This window comes from Equus przewalskii, chromosome 13, assembly GCF_037783145.1.
Source record: "Equus przewalskii isolate Varuska chromosome 13, EquPr2, whole genome shotgun sequence".
Lineage (NCBI taxonomy): Eukaryota > Metazoa > Chordata > Mammalia > Perissodactyla > Equidae > Equus > Equus przewalskii.
This window is the reverse complement of record NC_091843.1, coordinates 91674492-91694043: the sequence shown is the minus strand read 5'-3', so window position 1 is coordinate 91694043 and position 19552 is coordinate 91674492. Positions and strand designations below refer to the sequence as shown.

At 47.7% G+C, this 19552-nt stretch overlaps 1 protein-coding gene across 5 annotated transcripts in view; it reads left to right on the top strand.

The window, feature by feature from the left end:
* The first annotated feature begins 1678 nt into the window (after positions 1-1678).
* Positions 1679-19552, top strand: part of NAIP (NLR family apoptosis inhibitory protein) — a 33451-nt gene continuing 15577 nt past the window's right edge. The window contains exons 1-8 of one of the 5 annotated variants that reach the window (XM_070569884.1): positions 1679-1850; positions 3633-4203; positions 5402-5501; positions 9661-9742; positions 10755-10806; positions 12442-12561; positions 14269-14368; positions 18591-18672. In XM_070569884.1, the coding sequence (XP_070425985.1) occupies positions 3636-4203; positions 5402-5501; positions 9661-9742; positions 10755-10806; positions 12442-12561; positions 14269-14368; positions 18591-18672 (1104 nt within the window). In that variant the 5' untranslated portion in view covers positions 1679-1850; positions 3633-3635. Of the gene's footprint in view, positions 1878-2845; positions 3385-3632; positions 4204-5401; positions 5502-9660; positions 9743-10754; positions 10807-12441; positions 12562-14268; positions 14369-18590; positions 18673-19552 lie in introns of those variants that run through there. The other 4 variants (XM_070569888.1, XM_070569885.1, XM_070569886.1 and 1 more) reach the window with 4 other exon arrangements.

The window sequence follows — 19552 nt, the reverse complement described above, 5'->3', positions numbered from 1 at the left end:
ATAGACAGGTGTTAGCCCCAAGGCAAAAGATTAGCGGATTCTTCTCTTTAGAAAGAGATGGAATAAACGTTTCAGCTGACTCAGAGGAGCTGGTGTGGGCACCGGCACCCCAAAACAAAGAACCGTCAAGAACCGGCCCTTTTGTGCTCGAGGAGCATCCCAGTGAGCTGCCAGCTGCTCGCTCTGTCTCTGTAGGGCGCTCGCAATCATCTTCTTTCTTTCTCTGACAGTTAGAGCTTCTCTAGAGCAAATCTTGGCTCCCGGATCTGTTCTCCATGAAATGAAGGCTTAGGTTCAAGTCACACTTGTGTGGCTTTATTTATTTATTTGAGGAAGATTAGCCCTGAGCTAACATCTGCCACCAATCCTCCTCTTTTTGCTGAGGAAGACTGACCCTGAGCTCACATCCGTGCCCATCTTCCTCTACTTTATATGTGGGACGCCTACAACAGCATGGTGTGCCAAGTGGTGCCATGTCTGCACCCGGAATCTGAACTGGTGAGCCCCAGGCCACCGAAGCAGAACGTGCGCACTTACCCGCTGCGCCACCGTGCTGGCCCCTTGTGTAGTTTTTAATTAGGTATTTTGACCAAATAGCTTTTAAATTGCCTGATTCTTAAACATGAATTGAAAACCGAGGATCAGTATACATTTGAGGAAAGCTGGTAATGTGAAAAGTAAACACCAAGGTAAATGGTAATGGCCTTGAGGAAGCAGATGACTCAGGAGACAGGTGAACTGAAACACTGGGATTGCTAAAGTTAATTCCTGCATCAGGACCCACAAAATGGGGGCCGGCCCAGAGCCCGGCCAGGTCACCAGCTAAACCTAAGTCAGCCCGAATGTATAGGAAAGACCTGTCAAGGAATCCTAACGTACACCCATCACATCCAGCTCCGGGGAGCTAGCTCCCCGACCCCAGGGAGTAGGACCTGCCAGCCCTGTAAGGAGACCCTGACCTCCCGGCCCACCCCACCCTGTTCCTCTGCCCTCACCCCACATCCCTGGGTCCCGGGGTTGTCTTCCCTTGATGAAGGACGTCAAACTCATTACTAAATTGTTTTAGATTTGACATTTGACAGATCATAGGAGAGATTCAGAAAGATTGCATTGGTTAAAAAAACCTACTCATCATGAAACTAAGGGACAGTCAGAACAAGAGCGAGCTGTGGGAAATCGGAAGCGTAATTGCTGAGGTGAAGAATACCATTGGAGAGTTGGAAGATGGGGGAGAGGAAGCCCCCAGAAAGTCCAGCAGCGCACTGAGAGAATGTGTGAGGGGACAGACAAGAACTCAGGGGATCAGTCACCCCGTGTGAACAACGGGAGCCCCCGAAGAGGGGAAAGAGCAGAGCAGACCTAGGGAATTTTCAACAAAATCACAGAAGATAATTCCCAGGGCCGCATGGAGACCCACGTGCTCAGACTTCAGAGGCCCCCTGAGGGCTGCTCAATGGATGCGGGAAGACCCACACCTCCACACGATGCTGTGAAATTTTACAGCCCCGAGGATAGAAGAGAAAATCCTAAAAGATACCAGAAAGATAGAAACTGTTGGCATCAAAGAAGTAAGACTTCATCTGGCACCATAACCCTTGCCCGGTGTTAGCACACCGGCTATAGGAAAACACTTCCTCTCGGGGACACGCTAGGTTTTGTTAATCCTTTTGGGTCCTGCTGACTCACTCCCCCAAAGCTGTGACTGGTGACTTCTCGGCAAACTGTGCAATCGGTTCTGAGTGTTAGTTCCTCAAACATCTTCCCATACTTCCCAGTAAAGGACAAAGGGCATTTGTGCTGAGGCTGCACGTCCTCCTTCCCTTTGACCGGGACTCCGGACAGACCTCCGGGTGAGTACATCGCCGGCTCCGGCACAGGTGCGTTCCTTCCAGGCCTGATCTCCTTTCTCTGGTTCGTGTTCCTCCCTTTGGAGGCCCTGGGGTCACGCAGACTTGGGTTTGAATCCCAGATCCTGGACGTCACCTCCTGGCACCCTTAGCCTGGCGTCAAAGAACACGACCCTGGCAGAGGCTGGGAGGTCTCTCCTCCAGGAATGGCCTCAGGACCAGGATTGATCCCCACTGGTCTGCTGCCACCCGGCCCTAGTTTACCTCCGGGAGGCCCGGAGCCGTGGTGCTTCTGTCGGCTGAACCAGAAGGAAATGTGCTAACTGGTGGTTAACCAGTAATCCTGTGTGAGGGTCTGAGGCGGCCCCGGGGCAGCCTGCACCGCTTGTTTCTGTTTTTGAGCCGGTCTTGCAGCCTGGTTTGGGCACATGACCAGAGGGGTATAAGAGACCCCTCCTCAGACGGCACGGTGCTTTCCCCGGGACCGAGAGCTCCTGCACACACACGAGTGGGTCGCTTCCTGAGTGCAGCACGCCCTGTGCACCTGGGAAAGGCCCCCAGAACCCAGGCCCGGTGTCTGACCTCTCTGATGCTTGCCTGGTTTTCCTCTTGCTTCTTATCCTTTCCCTTTATTAAAGTCTTATGTAAGTATACCAAGTACAATCTTGTGTTTTCAATCACCAGTCCTGTCTAAGAGCTGAAGATGACACTGCGAGGGGATAACTGAAACAGTTTTTTACTTTATAATTTAAGTGATGGCTGAGGCTTTGTTTGGGAGAAAGATGAAACTGGGAGAAAGATTTAGATTTAGAACCACAGAGGCCAGGCTGGCTGCTGAGGCACCCCTGGTTTGAATTCGCTCAAGTACTGTCACTATTGATGAGAGGAAAAGCACGGCAATGGGATCTGACGGTGGTAGAGCCAGAGGAAATAGCTCAATGGGTTAAAACAGAAATTCAGGCAGAGGAGAAGTCAGCCGAGAATACCGTGCCTTGGCTGGCTTGGGCTGCTTTGGCGGAAGTGAAAGTAAGTAAGAGCGAGCCATGGGCTGCCCAGGCCACCAGGCTACCGCCAGTCCCTCTGTAGAGGGAAGGAACGCCATGCCCAAGGAGAGTGGAGACTCCCCAGAGAGAGGGCATCGGGAGAGAACGGAGAAACTAGAGCCATTGGGTCAGAGAGCTGAGTAGCCCTGTGGGCTGAGCGAGCCCCTGGGGACACCCGCTGACTCAGACAGCGCACAGCTCTTCCCTCGCTCTAGGTACCGCCAAGCGGGGGGCACCCTGATCTGAACCAAGGTCTTCAATTAGCTGCAACTCTTGCAGAAATGCAGGTAGACGGCCGATTCGCAATCAGCCGAGCTGCCTAAAGCCGGGGGCACGGAAAACACCTGGCGAGCGTGTGGCAGAGCGCGGCCGCCCAGCTCCACCCGCGGGCACGGCCGGACGCGCCTTCCGCGGAGCCGCACGTGGGGAGGGCGCGCGCAGGCATCTCGGACCCGACGCACGGGGAGCCGAGGGCCCCTCTTTTCTGCCTTGACGTGAGTGAGGGTGGGTGCTGAGGCGGGAGGGCCTCGCGTGCTGGGCCCACGCGGACCCTGCTGTCTGGGGGAGGGCGGGGAGGCTGCCGCAGACCCGCCGGCTCGACGGCTCCGAACGGGGCTGGAGGCGGCACGGAAGACCAGGACGCCTCAGAAGAAGGGAAACGGCAAGGAGAGGGCCTGGAAGACGTCTCGGGACCAGCGGGCCAGGTGGAAACGTCCCTCGCCCTGCTTTCCTCCCTTTTCAGGAGATGGCCACCGAGGAGAAGGCCCCCGCCGGGAGGGACTCCAGGTTCGACCACGCGCTGCTCCAGGAGCTGTCTGCGCTGCTGGGCATAGACGCCGTGCAGTATGCGAAGGAAATGGAGGAAGAGGAGCAGCGAGAAAGAGAGAAAATGCAGCAAGGCTTCAACTCGCGGATGCGCAGCGAAGCAAAAAGGCTCAAGACGTTTGCCACCTACGAGGCCTACAGCTCGTGGACGCCGCAGGAGATGGCCGCGGCCGGCTTCCACTTCACCGGCGTCAGGGCGGGGGTGCAGTGCTTCTGCTGCGGCCTCATCCTGTTCGGGGCCAGCCTGCACAAACGCCCCCTGGACGACCACAAGAGGCTGCGCCCAGACTGTGGGTTCCTGCTGGGCGAAGACGTGGGCAACGTCGCCAAGTACGAGGTCAGAGTGAGGAAGCCGCCGGGGACCCTGAGAGGAGACGCAGCGCGGTACCGGGAGGAGGAGGCCAGACTCGAATCCTTCAAGGACTGGCCATTCTATGCCCAAGCGACAGCCCCAAGGGAGCTCTCCGCTGCCGGCTTTGTCTTCACAGGTACTGTCATTCGAAAGCATTTTCTGAAGTATTGTCTGTTGCAAATCTTCCTTTTCTTGCTTGAGGACGATTTGTCCTGAGCTAACATCTGTTGCCAATCTCCCTGTTTTTCCTTGAGGAAGATTGCCGCTGAGCTAACATCTGTGCCAACCTTCCTCTGTTTTATGCGGGACGCTGCCACCAGCGCAGCTTCACGAGCGGTGCTAGGTCTGTGCCCGGGATCCGAACCTGCGAACCCCGGGCTGCGGAAGGCGAGCGTGGGAATTAAACCACTAGCCACGGGGCTGCGGACCCCACCCCCCGCCCCTGGCCAGTTTTAAGTTGTGTATTTCAGTTGCAATGTTTTGCGACTCTTTTCTCACCTGTCAAGGTGGTATATTAGGTACAAGGTCTATTTTATTAAAATTCAACTGTAGTAATCTTCCTTTAGCTTTATCTTATGTTAGCACAGCGCGTTAATTTGCCAAATGTATATAAAATAAGAAAGTTACTTTTCCTTAAATTAGGACCTTACACAAAGGGGCTGGTCAGCCCGACCCTCTCTCCTCCCCGCCCTCCTCTGGCTGCTCTTACCTGATTTCTTCCATTCTTTAGTCGCTGCAACGTGGGAGGGGCTTTGTTCCCTTGCTTTAATCTCGAGGCTGACTCGAACGACAGGGCCGGAATGGTCCACGCGCCGGTGCTCGCATAGACGCGACTGCGCGCTGCGGTCACCGCGGCTGCGGTCCCGAGCGCCCGCTGATGCTGGCGCGGGTGCCGCCCTCATTCTCATCCAACCACCTGCCCCTGCCCCCACGTCACGGTCGAGTCACTGGGGCTCAAAGTTTAAGAAATGTGCCAAGTTCCCAGCGAAATTTCATGGCAAACTACCGCTCAGCCCTCTGGCCGGGCCGTCCTTCTCGGGAGCTGGGGGACCCCTGCCTCCCTGGCCTGCGCCCTGACAGCTCCAACGGCCAGCACCAGCCGTCGGGAGGGCCGCCCCGCCCCGCAGCCTGAGTTCTGTCCGAGCAGCAAGGCCGCGGGCGGCGTGGGGTCCCGGGTGGTCCTTTAGGGCAGCGGGGCTGCGGGGGGGACTCGGCCGGCGAGAGGATGCGCGGGTGGCCGCGCGGGCGCGTCTCCTCCGAGCGCAGAGCGCCAGCTCCGGACCGACCTCGGGCCACCGCGCGCCGCCGAGCCTCTCACTGTGCCCTCCGCGCAGGCAGCCGGGACGCCGCGCAGTGCTTCTCCTGCGGGGGGTGTTTGGGCAACTGGGAAGACGGAGACGACCCTTGGAAGGAACACGCCAAGTGGTTCCCCAAGTAAGTAGATAAATGTTTTTTGCTCATAATTATCCTTTTTTGTTGTTAAGGACAAAACTAAAGACAAGTCACCTTCCCGGAGTAGCACCTTCAGTTTTGATCTTTCCCTACCCAAAATTGGAACACTCTAGAATTTGTTCAAGCAAGAAAGGCCGGATTGCATCGTGAAGATTTTGAGTTATATCATTTTAAAAGTTTCTTAAATGTTGTCTTATTGTCTCGAATACTGAGATACGTGTTGCCAAGCAGAAATTGCAGGATCTGCCTTAATAAATAAGAATAATTCACATAGGCGTGGTGTAAATAAATAGTGTCTAAAGGAAGTTGAAAAGTTAGTGTTTAAAACGTTATTACAAATGCTTTCACGTACTGCTGAAAAGACACCAAATGAAAACCGTTTATTTCAGAAACGCAGTTTTGATTATATATTGCAGTAGTCTTTAGTTCCCTGCTTAGGAAACAAAGTGTATTTTCATCAATTTTTGTCACATGTACAAAGTGTATTGTTCATAATGCTGTATTTACTATTATTTTCTACGTGACTTCGTATCTGCCAAATACAGATCCGCTCCTTTAACAATTTTTAAAACTTTCACTATGGAAAGTTTGATGCAGAAAAGAACAGTATACCAAACTCTTAGCAACACACGCCAAAGCAAAGTTCATCCATCTCTTGTCCACTTTTCCCCTGGAAATAATAATAATCAGATTATTTCAAAGCAAACCCCAGACATCATACAATGTCACTTGTTGATATTTTAGTATATAATGCTAAAATATAAAAATAAGTTAAAAAAGCATAACCACAATATCATTACCTCTCCTAAAAAGGATTAACAGTAATTCCTCAATATCATCCAACATCCCAGTCAGTGTTCAAATGTCCACCCCCCCCCCACCCCCCCAAACAAGGTCCATGTGTGACAGCTTCTGTGTCTCTTAAGATTTCTCACTTACGGGCGTCCTCCTCCTGGCCTCTCTCCTTCTTGTCATCTGTGTGTGAAAGAAGCCGTGTGGTCTGTCCCGTGAGACGCCCTGCCCTCTGTTTGGCTGGATGTGTTTCCATGGCATCATTTAACGTTTCTCTCCTTCCTGTGTTTCCTGTGACCTAACGCTCGGATCTAGCAGTGCCGTCAGGCTCATTTTCCATTTCTTTAACGAATATTTGCCGTACGCCTACTACATGCAAAGAAGTTGCTGGTTGGATCAGAGGTCAACAAAACAGCTGGGCAGTGTTGACGTTTATGAGTCATCTTGCACGTGGACAGCCGTGCTCACAGAAACGAAGGATGTCTGTGATAACGTGAAAAATGCAATGTGCAAAATAATGTGTAGTATAAGACTTTAAAAAATGTTTAAAACCACTCAACCTATATACGGACTTGTTTGAAAACATATTTAAAAAGTTATGAGAGGATATAAACCAAACAATAGGTATCTCTGGGTTTGGGTCTGTCAGGAGACGGAGGGAAGGGGGATTTGCACGTTTTTCTTTGTTCGCTCCTATCATGTTTAAATTTTGTAGTTGAAAAGAAAGAGAGTGAGCCCCAGTGGCCTAGTGGTTAAGTTCGGTGCACTCCGCTTGGGCAGCCTGGGTTCAGTTCCCAGGTGTGGACCTACTCCACTCGTCTGTCAGTGGCCATGCTGTGGGGGCGGCTCACATACAAAATAGAGGAAGATTGGCAACAGATGTTAGCTCAGGGCAAATCTTCCTCAACAAAAAAAAGAGAGAGAGTTAGAGAGAGAGGTGGGTGGGAGGGAGGAAGTGAACCAAGGCGGAGAGGAGAAAGGAGGGGAGGGCGGAGGGCGAGGGCAAGGGCGAGCTCCTCCTGACAAGGGATGAGACAGTTATTAGGATGCATGAAGCCAGACTGGCAAATACTTTGAATGTCACTCTGGCTCCTTGACGCGTCAGGATAGACCCCCAACCACTCGTAGTGCCCAGCTCACCGTGTGGGTACGCACCCGGTGAGGATGAGCCCGGGCTCAGTGTTCTTGGCTCTTGGCGCCTGTCTCTGCTCAGGTTTCATTCACATCTGCTCAGGGCCACATGCTCAGTGTCGCTGGGTTACACACTGGGCACCGTTCACATGGGCCACCATGTGACTGGCACCAGCTGGAGTCGCATGTCCTCCTGGAGTGGCGATGGCATCCCTTTCCTGATAAGGGCTGAGGGAAAGGTAGGACGCACGGGAGAGAAGATGTGAGTCCAGAACCAGCCTCAGAGCAGGAAGGGGCTGAGGGCTGCAGATACGGAGCAGGGCAGGGTGAGCACAGAGGCGGAGGAGATGCACAGAGCTGCCTCCTAAGCCCCAGAGCCCGGACAAGCTACTGGACTCTGAGTCTCGGATGCAAAATGCAAATGGTAAGATATAGCTGGTGGGTGGTTGTAAGGGTTATAAATAAAGCATATGGAGCGAAGGCCTTGTGAAAGCTACACGTTAGTGAAGATGGCTGTTTGACCTTTCACCCTTTGATCATTGTGAGCTCGTGGTGAGCCTGTCCATCTGAGAGCTGGAATTAGGATTCAGGACCTTGAGATTCCTGTTGCTTGCTCCCTCCTGAGCTGCTTGGAATTCAGTGTTACAGACTGGCCATGTTGCTTCTTTTCTTTTCTTTTCTGCTGAGGAAGATTGGCCCTGAGCTAACATCCATTGCCAATCTTCCTGTTTTTGCTTGAGGAAGATTGGCCCTGAGCTAACATCCATTGCCAGTCTTCCTGTTTTTACTTGAGGAAGATTTGCCCTGAGCTAACATCTGTGCCAGTCTTCCTTCATTTTGTATGTGGGACACCACCACAGCATGGTCACCAGCAAGTGGTACAGGCCCGCGCCTGGGAACCAAACCTGGGCCGATGAAGCACAGCCCGCTGGACTTAACCACTAGGCCATGGGGCCAGCCCCCTCTTTTCTAAACCATGGAAAAAATGTCCGAGTATACGTAACACCTTTTAAAATGTGGTACTCAATAAATGTAAGTTGATTTTACTGTAGTTTTTTCAGAAAGTACCAATACAGAGTGCTTCCTCACTCCATAAGCACGTGGGCAGGGCCTTGCTCTGTCCTTGGTGTGCTCGGTGGGTTACTACAGATTCAGGACAATCCCTGAAGATCTGTCCACCGGGAACCTGGGGACCCCGGCTGCCCTGCACTGGCGGCCCTGAAGCAATGTGTGAGCCATCTAGTGGAGTTCATTTTCCCGTGCGATTCCAAGAGAAGAATGACAAGACCGGTCCTACCCCATTAGAGGCAGAACTGGGACTGACCTTCTCGCCTCTTGACTCCCAGCCCACTTGTTACTGCACCACCACGGGAAAGGAGCCTTTAATTTGAATTACAGGGACTTTTTAAAGTTAATCTAAAAATTGCTGCTTTTTCCTGGAAAGGAATGTGTTTTCTTGGATGGTATTTGATACGCTTTTTTTAAAAAAAATTCAAAATTAATTTTCATTGTTTTTTTTTAAGAAGTGGTGATGTATTTTGTTCAACAGATGAAATATTATTATTTTTTATACAGTTCCCCCCACTGCCGGTAACTTTCATATAACCACAGGAACTAGGTTTAGTCACCAGAGTTTCATTAAACAAACAGTGAAAACCCCAGCCTATATTACTGTAAATCAGTCTCTTTGATTGTATTATATATTTTGTTTCAAGAGAAAAAATAATCTGAAGTTTAATTTTAAATTATTCTACATGTTGGCCCCAACTGAAACACAGAATAATTGTATGAGAATAATGATGATTCTCAGAAATAAGTTTTGGGGTAAACTTTTTGACAGTTTTCATTGAAGTATAATAAAATTCACCAATTTTTTTAAAAGATTTTATTTTTTTCTTTTTCTCCCCAAAGCCCCCCAGTACATAGTTGTATATTCTTCGTTGTGGGTCCTTCTAGTTGTGGCATGTGGGACGCTGCCTCAGCGTGGTTTGATGAGCAGTGCCGTGTCCGTGCCCAGGGTTCGAACCAACGAAACACTGGGCCACCTGCAGCGGAGTGCACGAACTTAACCACTCGGCCACGGGGCCAGCCCCAAATTCACCAATTTTAAGTATACAATTCAGTAGTTTTAGTGTTTACCCTTCACCACAATAACAGAGATATAGGACCACTATGTCAGAGTATCGGGGTAAATTTTTATTCCGTTTATTAATTATAGGTGTGAATTTCTTCAAAGTAAGAAGTCCTCGGAGGAGATTGCCCAGTATATTCAAAGCTACGAGGGGTTTGTTGGCGTCACGGTAAGTTGTAATGGCAGATTTGTCCTCTGGTTGGCATGATTGCCTCGTAACCCGTGCCTGGTTTGGGGGGCATTCTCATGGCTCGTACCTGGCTTGTGGAGGGACATTCTCTCCTTGTCATGGGCTCTCCCCCTTTCTCCTTCCCTTCTTTCATTTGCCTGCTCTTCGTCTGGCACAGTAAAGAAAACCACTTTCTCTTGCTGAACTAGAGCCCTCAGAATTTCTTTCTCTGGGGCAGCCTTTGATCGCTTGCCTGCCTTCCTGACAGTCCTCCCCTTTGGCTGAAGCCGCCTGCCCAGCTTCCCTTGGCTGCCCCCTTGGAAGGCCTGCTGAGACGTTGGGACCAGCACCATCACCCACAGCAGGCTCCTACCCAGTCACTTTATGCTCTGTAGTGAGGATGTCCTCACGGCAGGTGACGGGAAAGCCAATCCATATGGCTTAGTGAAAAAAGAATTCCTTGGCTAACGTCACCCAGAAGATGAGAAACCCGCAGAGAACCTGGCCTGACAGTGGCGGAGGAGTGTTTTCTCAGAAAGGAATCGGGTGCTTGTCAGAGAAGGGGCAGTTGTTCAACACCTACCACCCCGCTGAGTCCAGCTTCCTTCCTGCGTCTCGTCCTTCCCTGTCACCCCTTCCTGCATCTCATCCTTGCCCATCAGTCCCTCCTGCATCTCATCCTTGCCCGTCACTCCTTCCTGTGGTTCATCCTTCCCCATCAGTTGAACGACATCCATGCTGTCTCAACGGATCTCCGCTTTTGAGCTGCGTTTTCGGGAAACGTACCCCGAGAAGGCTTCTGTTGGGTATAAACAACCAGTCACAGGTTCTTTTGCACTGCATAAAAAATTCCAACATTAATAGAAATAAGAAAGGAACGATTCTCCAACAACCCTGCCACTCAAGCCAATGAAACTCTTCACTTCTGGGGACACGTTCTTTCCTTTTTATTCACGGGTAGGTGTCTACTCCCAGTCAAACAGGCGATAACTGGCATTTCCCTTTCCTTCAGGGAGAACATTTTCTGAATTCCTGGGTCAAGAGGGTGGTACCCATGGTGTCAGGTAAAGACTCAGACATGCTCCAAAGGCTTGGCTTGTTCATTTCTTCTGTTACGTTTTTCTGTTTGTTTCTCCTCATTTTTTTAAAAACCTTTCCATTTCCCTCCTCATTTTACAGTGCCATAAATCATTTTTTTAAAAAACTATTTTCATAAGAGATTTCTGGTCTTCTGGAGTGACTCAGGTTTTCAGCATAAATGCGCATTGGGAAATATGCAGGGCTGGGTCCTCGAGTGACACTTCCCTTAAAGCAAAATTTTTGGATAAAATGTTTTTGAAAACATCCTTAAATGGATTAATGTTTGTTGACAAATTAAGTGTGAGATAATAGAAAACATTTCTATTGGTCTCTGGCACCGAGCTCCTGAAGCCCTTGAAAACCCCGCAGTGCTAAGAGCACCGGGAGCATCTCTTGGTCTACTGAGGTGACTCTGGGTGCTTCCTGGATGGCGGCTTGTCTCCAGGGAAACCAAGCCATGATTAGAAGCTTGGGATTGTCAGCCCCACCCCCATCCTCCACAGAGGGCAGAGGGACTGGAAACGGAGTTAATAATCCATCAAGCCTGGTGAGGAAGGTCCAGGGAGCTTCCAGGTTGGTGAGCACGTCCTCGCTGGGAGGGGGGCGCACCCCAACGCCACAGGCATGGGGGCTGCTGTGCTCGGGACCCTCCCAGACCTCACCCTGTGCATCTCTTCATCTGGCTGTTCATCTGTGTCCTTATCATGTCCTTTAACAAAGTAGTAAACCTAAGTAAGTGCTTCCCTGAGTTCTGTGAGCCACTCTAATAATTGCAGTGGGGGAGGAGCAGTCCTGTGGGACTGAGCCCTTACCCTGTGGGGTCTGACGCTATCTCAGGGGAGACAGTGTCAGAATCGAGTTAAATTGTAGGACACCCAGCTGGTGTCAGACACTTACTTGCTGTTGTGGGGAAAACGGCCACACATCTGGTGTGAGAAGTGAGTGTGATAGTCATGTGGGAGTAAAGGAGACACACAGGAGGAAAGGATTGAGGTTTTTGCCATCCATTAAATAATATTCAGATTAAAAATGAAGTGACAGCAGGAATCCTGGGGCTAAGGGAAACATTGACACAAGCTTTCCTCTTAAGGAAATTTGCAGAACCAAGTTAACATAAATTTTCAAGTCCTCATGTTGTGCAGAAGACAGGAACCAAAGCACCAGGCGGAAGTCTAACGGAGGCCACTCCATAGAGTGGACACCCCAAAGGGAAGAAATAAATCTGCCTGCTCTTAAGGGAGCTACAAGGAAATTGCCTTTCTCCAATCCTGGCACTAACTTGGCGGGGGGGGGGGGGGGTACTCTCTTCTAGCTTTTTCTTATTTTATTCTGATGCTAGATGATAGAGAATTTCGAAATACTTTATTGCAGAGAATTTTGGACATACACAGAAATAAGACAGTAGTGTACACCCAGCATATACCCACCACTCTGCTCCAACAGGCAGCACATGGTCAATCCCGCCGCATCTAGACACCTTTCTTCTTTCCCCTCCTGCGATTCTATTGAAGCAAACGCCACACGTCACATGGTCCATCTGTAAATAGGAGGGGAGGACTTGAACACTCACACTTGTGACATCAAAGCTCGCTGGTCTCACCATGTGCCTTTTACTCAAGCTTATTCCAGTGACAGCATCTTTGCGAATGGAGAACTGCGACTGGACTCTTTTAAGAACTGGCCTCCTGCCTCCCCCGTGGGAGCCGCGGCTCTGGCCAAAGCAGGCCTTTTCTACACGGGTGAGTCAGGAGCTGCACCAGGCCCTTGCCGTGCTCCCCTTGGAACCCCACATCTGCCTCACGAGGCTGGGCCTGCGTTTATCTACACTCAACAACCTCCTCTCTTCTCTTCGTTCCTTTCCTCCCTGAATCATAAGTCCTCTCTCAGTTCCACACCTCCCTTAGGTAGAGAAGCTCCAAACTTGAAACCTTAAGGTCTGGACCAACAGTGAATACAGGTATTCTGTTTGGGATAATTATCATATCTTTTACTTTCTACCCCTTACTCCCCACACCCCTGGAAACTGTCACATGACCCTTCCGCTTTTCTGTCTCCTTCACCAGAACTTAAGAGTCAGATGGCCATACTCAGCTATAAGAAGAGTTGGGACTTTTCATCTTTTTCCTGGGTGGCAATGTGCCCAGCTACAACTTGGGGTTTCTGTTAGTATGGAAGAATGAGAGACACTGGGACTGTGGATAGCAGTCTTTGCCACACTCTCCCTGGAAGAGAAAGTCAGGAAATCTTTGATCCTAAGCATTTAGAAGCTTCCGTCAGTTCACAGTATTCCGTCTTTAACTGCTGGTCATCCAGAAGTCCCACTCTGCAGTCCGGAGTGGCCTGTTGCCCTCAGCTGAATCTCCGCCGGGGGTGCAGTAAGGTGACCAGAGGATGGATGCTGTGCCCTAGGGACCTCGCGGCTTCTTCAGACCGAACACAGGCACTGAGCTACAGTGGAGGTCCACACAGATCTTTTACCGAGAGGTCAGGCAGGCATCACAAATATCACAGAGCAGTGCAGACGAGGAGAATGTGGTCACTTTGTCTAGCAGACATACCCCATTGGTCCAGAAAGTCTTCACGCCTCCCAATCTTACGCATTTGGAAGGGCGGTGCCCCACCCCTTCTCCTCCTCTCTCCGTTCCGTCTTCCTCTTCCCCGCCTTCCTCAAGGGCCTCCACTTCTCCCCACAAATCTGAGTCATCTGACCCTTTTAGGGTCTCGTAAGCTCCAGAACCTCATATTTTTGTCCAGACACAAAAGGAGATCTTCCTCTGCCCTAGCTTTGCAGTCCCCACAGGGGTCCAAGAGTGGAAGGAAGACAGTGATGCTCCGCTTCTAGTTCGATCCTTCGGTGGATCCAAATGCTGATTTCCTTCCAAAGAATTACAGTCTCACAAGGAGACTGGACCCTGTTTCTGGTGGAGTAAAGCTGGCAATGACGCAGGAACAGGCACTGGCATCTTCATGAACTTATTTACACAAGGGCTGCTGCGTTCCCTCATATTTTTTTCCCAGAGTTCTAAATATATTTTTTGTGATTTGTTTATTAAACAAATACATATCGAGAGCCTGATGAGTGCCAGGCAGGTCCTCGAGATGCGTTAGGGAGCAAAACAGACAAACATCTCTTCTTTCATGGAGCTTCAGCTCCACATTCTGATTTGCAAGTCTCTGGCTCCCACAGAAGGAGGATGGAATGGGGCAAGGTGTTCCTCAAAGCGCATGGTACAAGGAGCATTCAGTGACCACTTGCTCATCACCCCATTGGTGAGAGAAGAGTCCTAAATAGAATATTGCCTCATTGGTGACCCACGTTCTGACTTTGTCACAATATCTGATTGGAAATGCAAGTTGGGTTTTGCTAATAAAGGCCTGTGGTTATTATCTGTGTCACTTAACAAATACGCACGCCAGTGGCACTGATTGAAATTCTTTCCTTCCAGGAGTAAAGGACGTAGTCCAGTGCTTTTCCTGTGGAGTGTGTTTGGAGAATTGGAAGGAAGGCGATGACCCAGTAGAAGATCACACCAAATATTCTCCCAAGTGCGTGGAACGAAGGTTTCGAGTCTGAGTTTGGATGTAGTTTGACAACTTGCCCTCATTTCTCTTCCGATTAAGTCTTTGCCCCCACCCACATCCACACTGTGAAGGGGGAGCCTCTCTCTCCCACTCCCTGCTCTCGTGATACATGTTGCGTAGTTGGTTAGATCATATGTTTACCTGTTTACGTTGTCATGATGGCATGAATGCTGTGCAGAGCTGGACCTTGTAGTAAATCATGGTTCATTTGCCCTCGCTGTACAACTTTTAATTTTTTAGGAAGCAATAACTGTCTTGTTAGTGTGTTTGCTTAGTGTTTTGGTTTTTGAGGTGAAATTCACACATTAACCATTTGAAAGTGCACAATCCAGGCGCATGGCGTTTAGCACATTCACAATGTGGAGCAGCCACCCCTCCCTCCATCCAATCCCACAACATTTCCGTCACCCCAAAAGAAAACTCTGTGTCCATTAGGCTGTCACTCCTTATCTCCCTCCCCACCCCATCCCCTTAGAGCTACCGATCTGCTTTCCTTCTCTATGGATTCGCATGTTCCGGATACTTTGTGCAAATGGAAGCACACGTTATGACCTTTGCATCCGGCTTCTTTCACTTGGCATAATGTTTTGAGGTTCATCCATGTCATAGCATGTATGAGTACTTAATTCTGTTTTTAATCACTGAGTAATTTCAATTTCATTTCAATTTCTCCATATCCTCAAAAACACTTGCTTTCCTTTTTTTTTTTAAGTATAGCCATTTTCTTAGTTTTTTATGTATTTAGCACAAGTTCATCTTCCAATTCCCTCAATTCTTCAATTCTCCAAATGTTTAAATCTCTCATCCAGTGACTCGGGCCTGTAAGATATCGTATCATTTTCGCTTTCTTCAAGGAGTCTGTCATAAAGTCTTCTGACCTACTCCAGCGTGAACTACTTGTCCTGTAGACATCCTAGGATCCTGGGATCTGTCTTCATAGTCATTCTGGGGATTCCTATTGCCTCTCTCTCGTGGTGTAGCTCCCGTTTCCTGGATCCAGTGTCATCCTTTTCTTGGTTTATTCACTGATTTTGTGGAACACTCCTCTACAGTTTGCTGGGAAAGTCTGCATAAGAGATGCCTGTTTTTAGCTTGCATATAATGCCTGTATCTGAATAAATATGTATTCTCACGCTTGTTTGGTAGTTCAGCTAGCTGTAGAATTCTAGGTTGGGAGGTATCCTAATTCTAATTTATGAGACATTGCTGCATTTTCTAATAGCTGCCCATGTGACTGCTGAGAAGTTCACGCCTTTCTGATCCTTAATCCTTTGATTGCAAACTCTACTTTTTCAATCTGCTTTGAAGGTGTTTTGACAGAAGTAGTTGCTTTTTTTTCTTTCTTATTTGGATTTAATATTTAGTAAATTACTGAGAACAGTGAGGATATTCTTCTTGATTCTTGGAAGGATGCTCTAGGGTGCAGTCTAATTTTTTTAGAACTTTTTCTGGAATCTATCAACTCCCTTTTTGTGTGGATTTTTACTCTTCCTCTGCCTGCTTTTTTTAAATTGCAAACTAGGATGCCTCTAAAGGAGCGCCTCAAATATTTAGGTAGGATTTAAAGGACAATCACAAAAGAAACCAGTGAACCCAGCACTAGAGGGAAGAAGCTGAACATTACCTATGCCTTACAAAGCCGTCCCGTGCTCGCCCTGCCCCGATCCCGATTATATCCTTGTCCCTCCAATCCAGAGAGAAATGTTATCTTGAATTTTGGGTTAATGATTCCTTTGCTTCTCTTTATGATTTTGCCAACTAGATATGTATCCTTCAACGTAGTTAACTGCCTTTTTTAGATGTTCAAATACATGGAAGCATACTGCACAGTTCCGTGATTGCCTCATTTTGCTCCACATTGTTTGGAGACTCATCCATAATTATGTGTAAAGTTGTAGTTCACTGTTTTCACTGCTATATAGTATATTATTTTATGAATATATAATAATTTACCCATTATATTCTTGGTTCAACATCTGGGTGGTGTTCAGAGTGCTGCAAATTCAAAAAATGCCACTATGAACACTCTTGTACCTACTTCTCAGCTCCTGTGGGTTTCTCTAGGACACACAATGAACCGGGGGTTGCAGAGTCACAGGCTTTGCAGACAGTCAGCTTTACTAGATGATGCAAAACTTTTTTCTAGTCGGTTGTGCTGATTCTCATTCCCACTAGCGTGGAGGAGTTTCCTTTGGTCTGCTTCCTCACTAACTTGGTAGTGCACGAATTTTCCTTTTGGTCACTTCAGTTATGCATAATGTTGGGTGTGTTTTCATATTTTCCCGTAAAGTCTCCTTGTTCTTTTCCTCAGGAGCATGTCTTGGGTATTCTTTGCTCTTTGCTCTTTCATATCGAGAGAATATATGAAATGTCCCTCTTTATCCCTCATAGTATTTCTTAGTCTTAAGTCTTTATCTGATATTAATAGAGCCACTCCAGCTTTCCTAGAATTAATTTTTACAGGTATGCCTTTTTTGAAATCACTTTAGTTTTAATTTATCTATGACTTTATATTTAAAATGAGTTTCTTGTAGGAAACATAGTTGGTCTCGCTTTTTCAACAGTTGGACCATATCTGCTTTCTGATGGGAGGGTTCAGAACATTTACGTTAATGTAATTATTGATGTGATTGGATTTGAATCTACTGTTTTGCTATTTGTTTTCTCTTTATCCCAGCTCTTCTTCGTTTCTTCTTTTCCTGACTTCTTTGAGTACTTTTTAGTATTCCGTTTTATCTCTAACGTTGGCGTATTAGTCACACGTCTTTATTTTGTCTTTTTAGAACCTGCTCTAGAATTCACAGTATGCATGTTTAACATTGCAGTCATCTTCAAATAGCGTTACAACACTTGACATACAAAGTCTGAGCCATGTAACAGTGACTCTTATCTCTCCCCGCCTATCCTTTGTGCTATTGTTGTCGTATGTTTTACTTCCACATGTATTATAAATCGCACAATATAGTGTTACATCTTTGCTTTAAACAATTATCCTTTAAATACATTTTAAAAGGAGAAAAAGAAAAGTCTTTTATATTTCCCCAGTTAGTTACCATCCCTGGCACTCTTCGTTCCTTTGGGTAGAAACAAGTTTCCACCTGTCATCACTTTCCTTTTAACTGAAGAAGTTCCTCTGTGCAGTGCGGGGCAGCTAACTGTTCCACCTGTACAGGCAACTAGCTATATTGGCTTCGTTAGTATGGGAAAGTCTGTATTTTACCTTTCCTCAGAGCCCTTTTCCTTGATGGGTCTGCCTGCACAGCGGCCGTGGACAGAGACATTCAAAGTCCTGCTTGCTGTTTCCCTGTGGCGACCCTTCTATTCCTGGACTCATCTCTAGCCATCTAGGAATATAAAAATGGAGTGTCCTCCTGCCTTCTCTCCTGTTGTCCTGTGGTTCTGCAGCATGAAAATGAGCCCAAGACAGTTGGTTGTTCCTAGTTTTCCCATTTACCTACTTACATTTGTAGTTCTCATCCCTTCAAGTTAATCTTTGTGCAGAGAGCTCTTTAGAATTTTCTCCGTTGGTTCCTCAGACAGACATCCTACCTGAGTTTAGATGTCCTGGTTTCATGATGTCTGGCAAATAGTTTTCAGAGAATATGTTTGTGGCCATTCTTTAGTCTTCATATTATCGAGTTTTTTTTTTAATAACTTTTTATCGGGGAATAATTTCAGATTTAGAGAAAGGTGCAAAGATAATACAAATAGTTCCTATATCCCCACGTCCAAGTTCCCCTCATTCCAACATCTGACATCACATGGGACATTTGTCAAAATTAAGAAACCAACACTGGCACATTACTTTCAATGCCAGACTTTAGTTGAATTTCACCAGTTTTTCTACTGATGTCCTTTTTTTGTGCCAGAATCCAGAAATGGAGTTTTCTTCTCTACTTCTGATTCCTTAGGTTCATTTTAGTTGGTTTCACGGGAGAGTGTTAAGTATGCACTCATTCCACCACGTTTGCTGGTTATCCCCACCATTACTTCATAAACTGTTTATGTTTCTGTTGCTGAGAGCCCCAGTCGAAATGCCCCGTTTGAGAACAATGCTGACAGAATCACTGGAAATGTTAATTTTGTGCTAATTTCTGCCACTAAAACTCTGCCAGTGCTTTTAAAAACCTAATACAAATACTTAATTGCATACAACTATTTTTATAACTTTTACCTTTGTGCTTAGTTGTCAGTTTCTCCAAAATATGAAGTCCTCTGCAGGAGCGACTCCAGACCTCCAGAGCCGTGGTGAACTTGCTGGATTCGCGGTAATCAACAACACTACCTTGTTTATTTTAGCAGTACCCAATCACGTAATCAAAAACTGGTTTTGAACACGAATTACTTATCATAAATAAGTAAATACATAAATTCTACCAATGTCCATTAAGCACCTATCGTGTCTAAGTGCGGACAAGGATGCTATGATAAACCACAGAGATGTGATACCGAGCCCCACGAAATGTGGAGTCAGTCTTTTGTACTTTGGGGCCCAGACTCTGGGTCTTAGAGCTGATTAGCTCCCAGGCTACCTGGAGCCCACCTGTGACCTGCGCCTGGAAGAGTGTGGTCTGACTTGCCACTTGGCCCTTCTCAGGGCTGGGAAGACATGTGTCTTGTAAAAAGCAAATGACCAGCCAAATCATAAATCCAGGTAATAGGCTGACCCCTTCAAACTGAGAAATCTTACCCAGTTCTCTGGGATGTAAGCCACTATCAATTTCACACACGCACACACACACCTTATTTGAGGCTGCATGTTAGGCATATTACGTTTGCCATCCCATAAAAAGAAAACAAAGTAACTTGCTATTCACTTGATTCATCTTTTATATTTGTAAATTAAAAAATGAAATTGAAGAAAAAAGTTTGGGGACATATAAATAGCTTATTTTTTAAGGATGGAACATAACCTTCCTATATCCTAGGTATGTAATAATACAAATGTAAAAATAAAAACTAAGTTCAGAAGCTGCACCTGATGATTTTTGGAGCGTCTGCCTTGCTCTGAACGCTGTGACTCTACTATCTGGATGTAATCACGGCTTGATTCACCCACGGAGCGCAGTGCGTGTGGCCACGTGGGAGCGTGCATGCAGCTGTTTGCAGATCACTTATTGTTTTCTATTTGTGGCGCCCCTCCCTCCG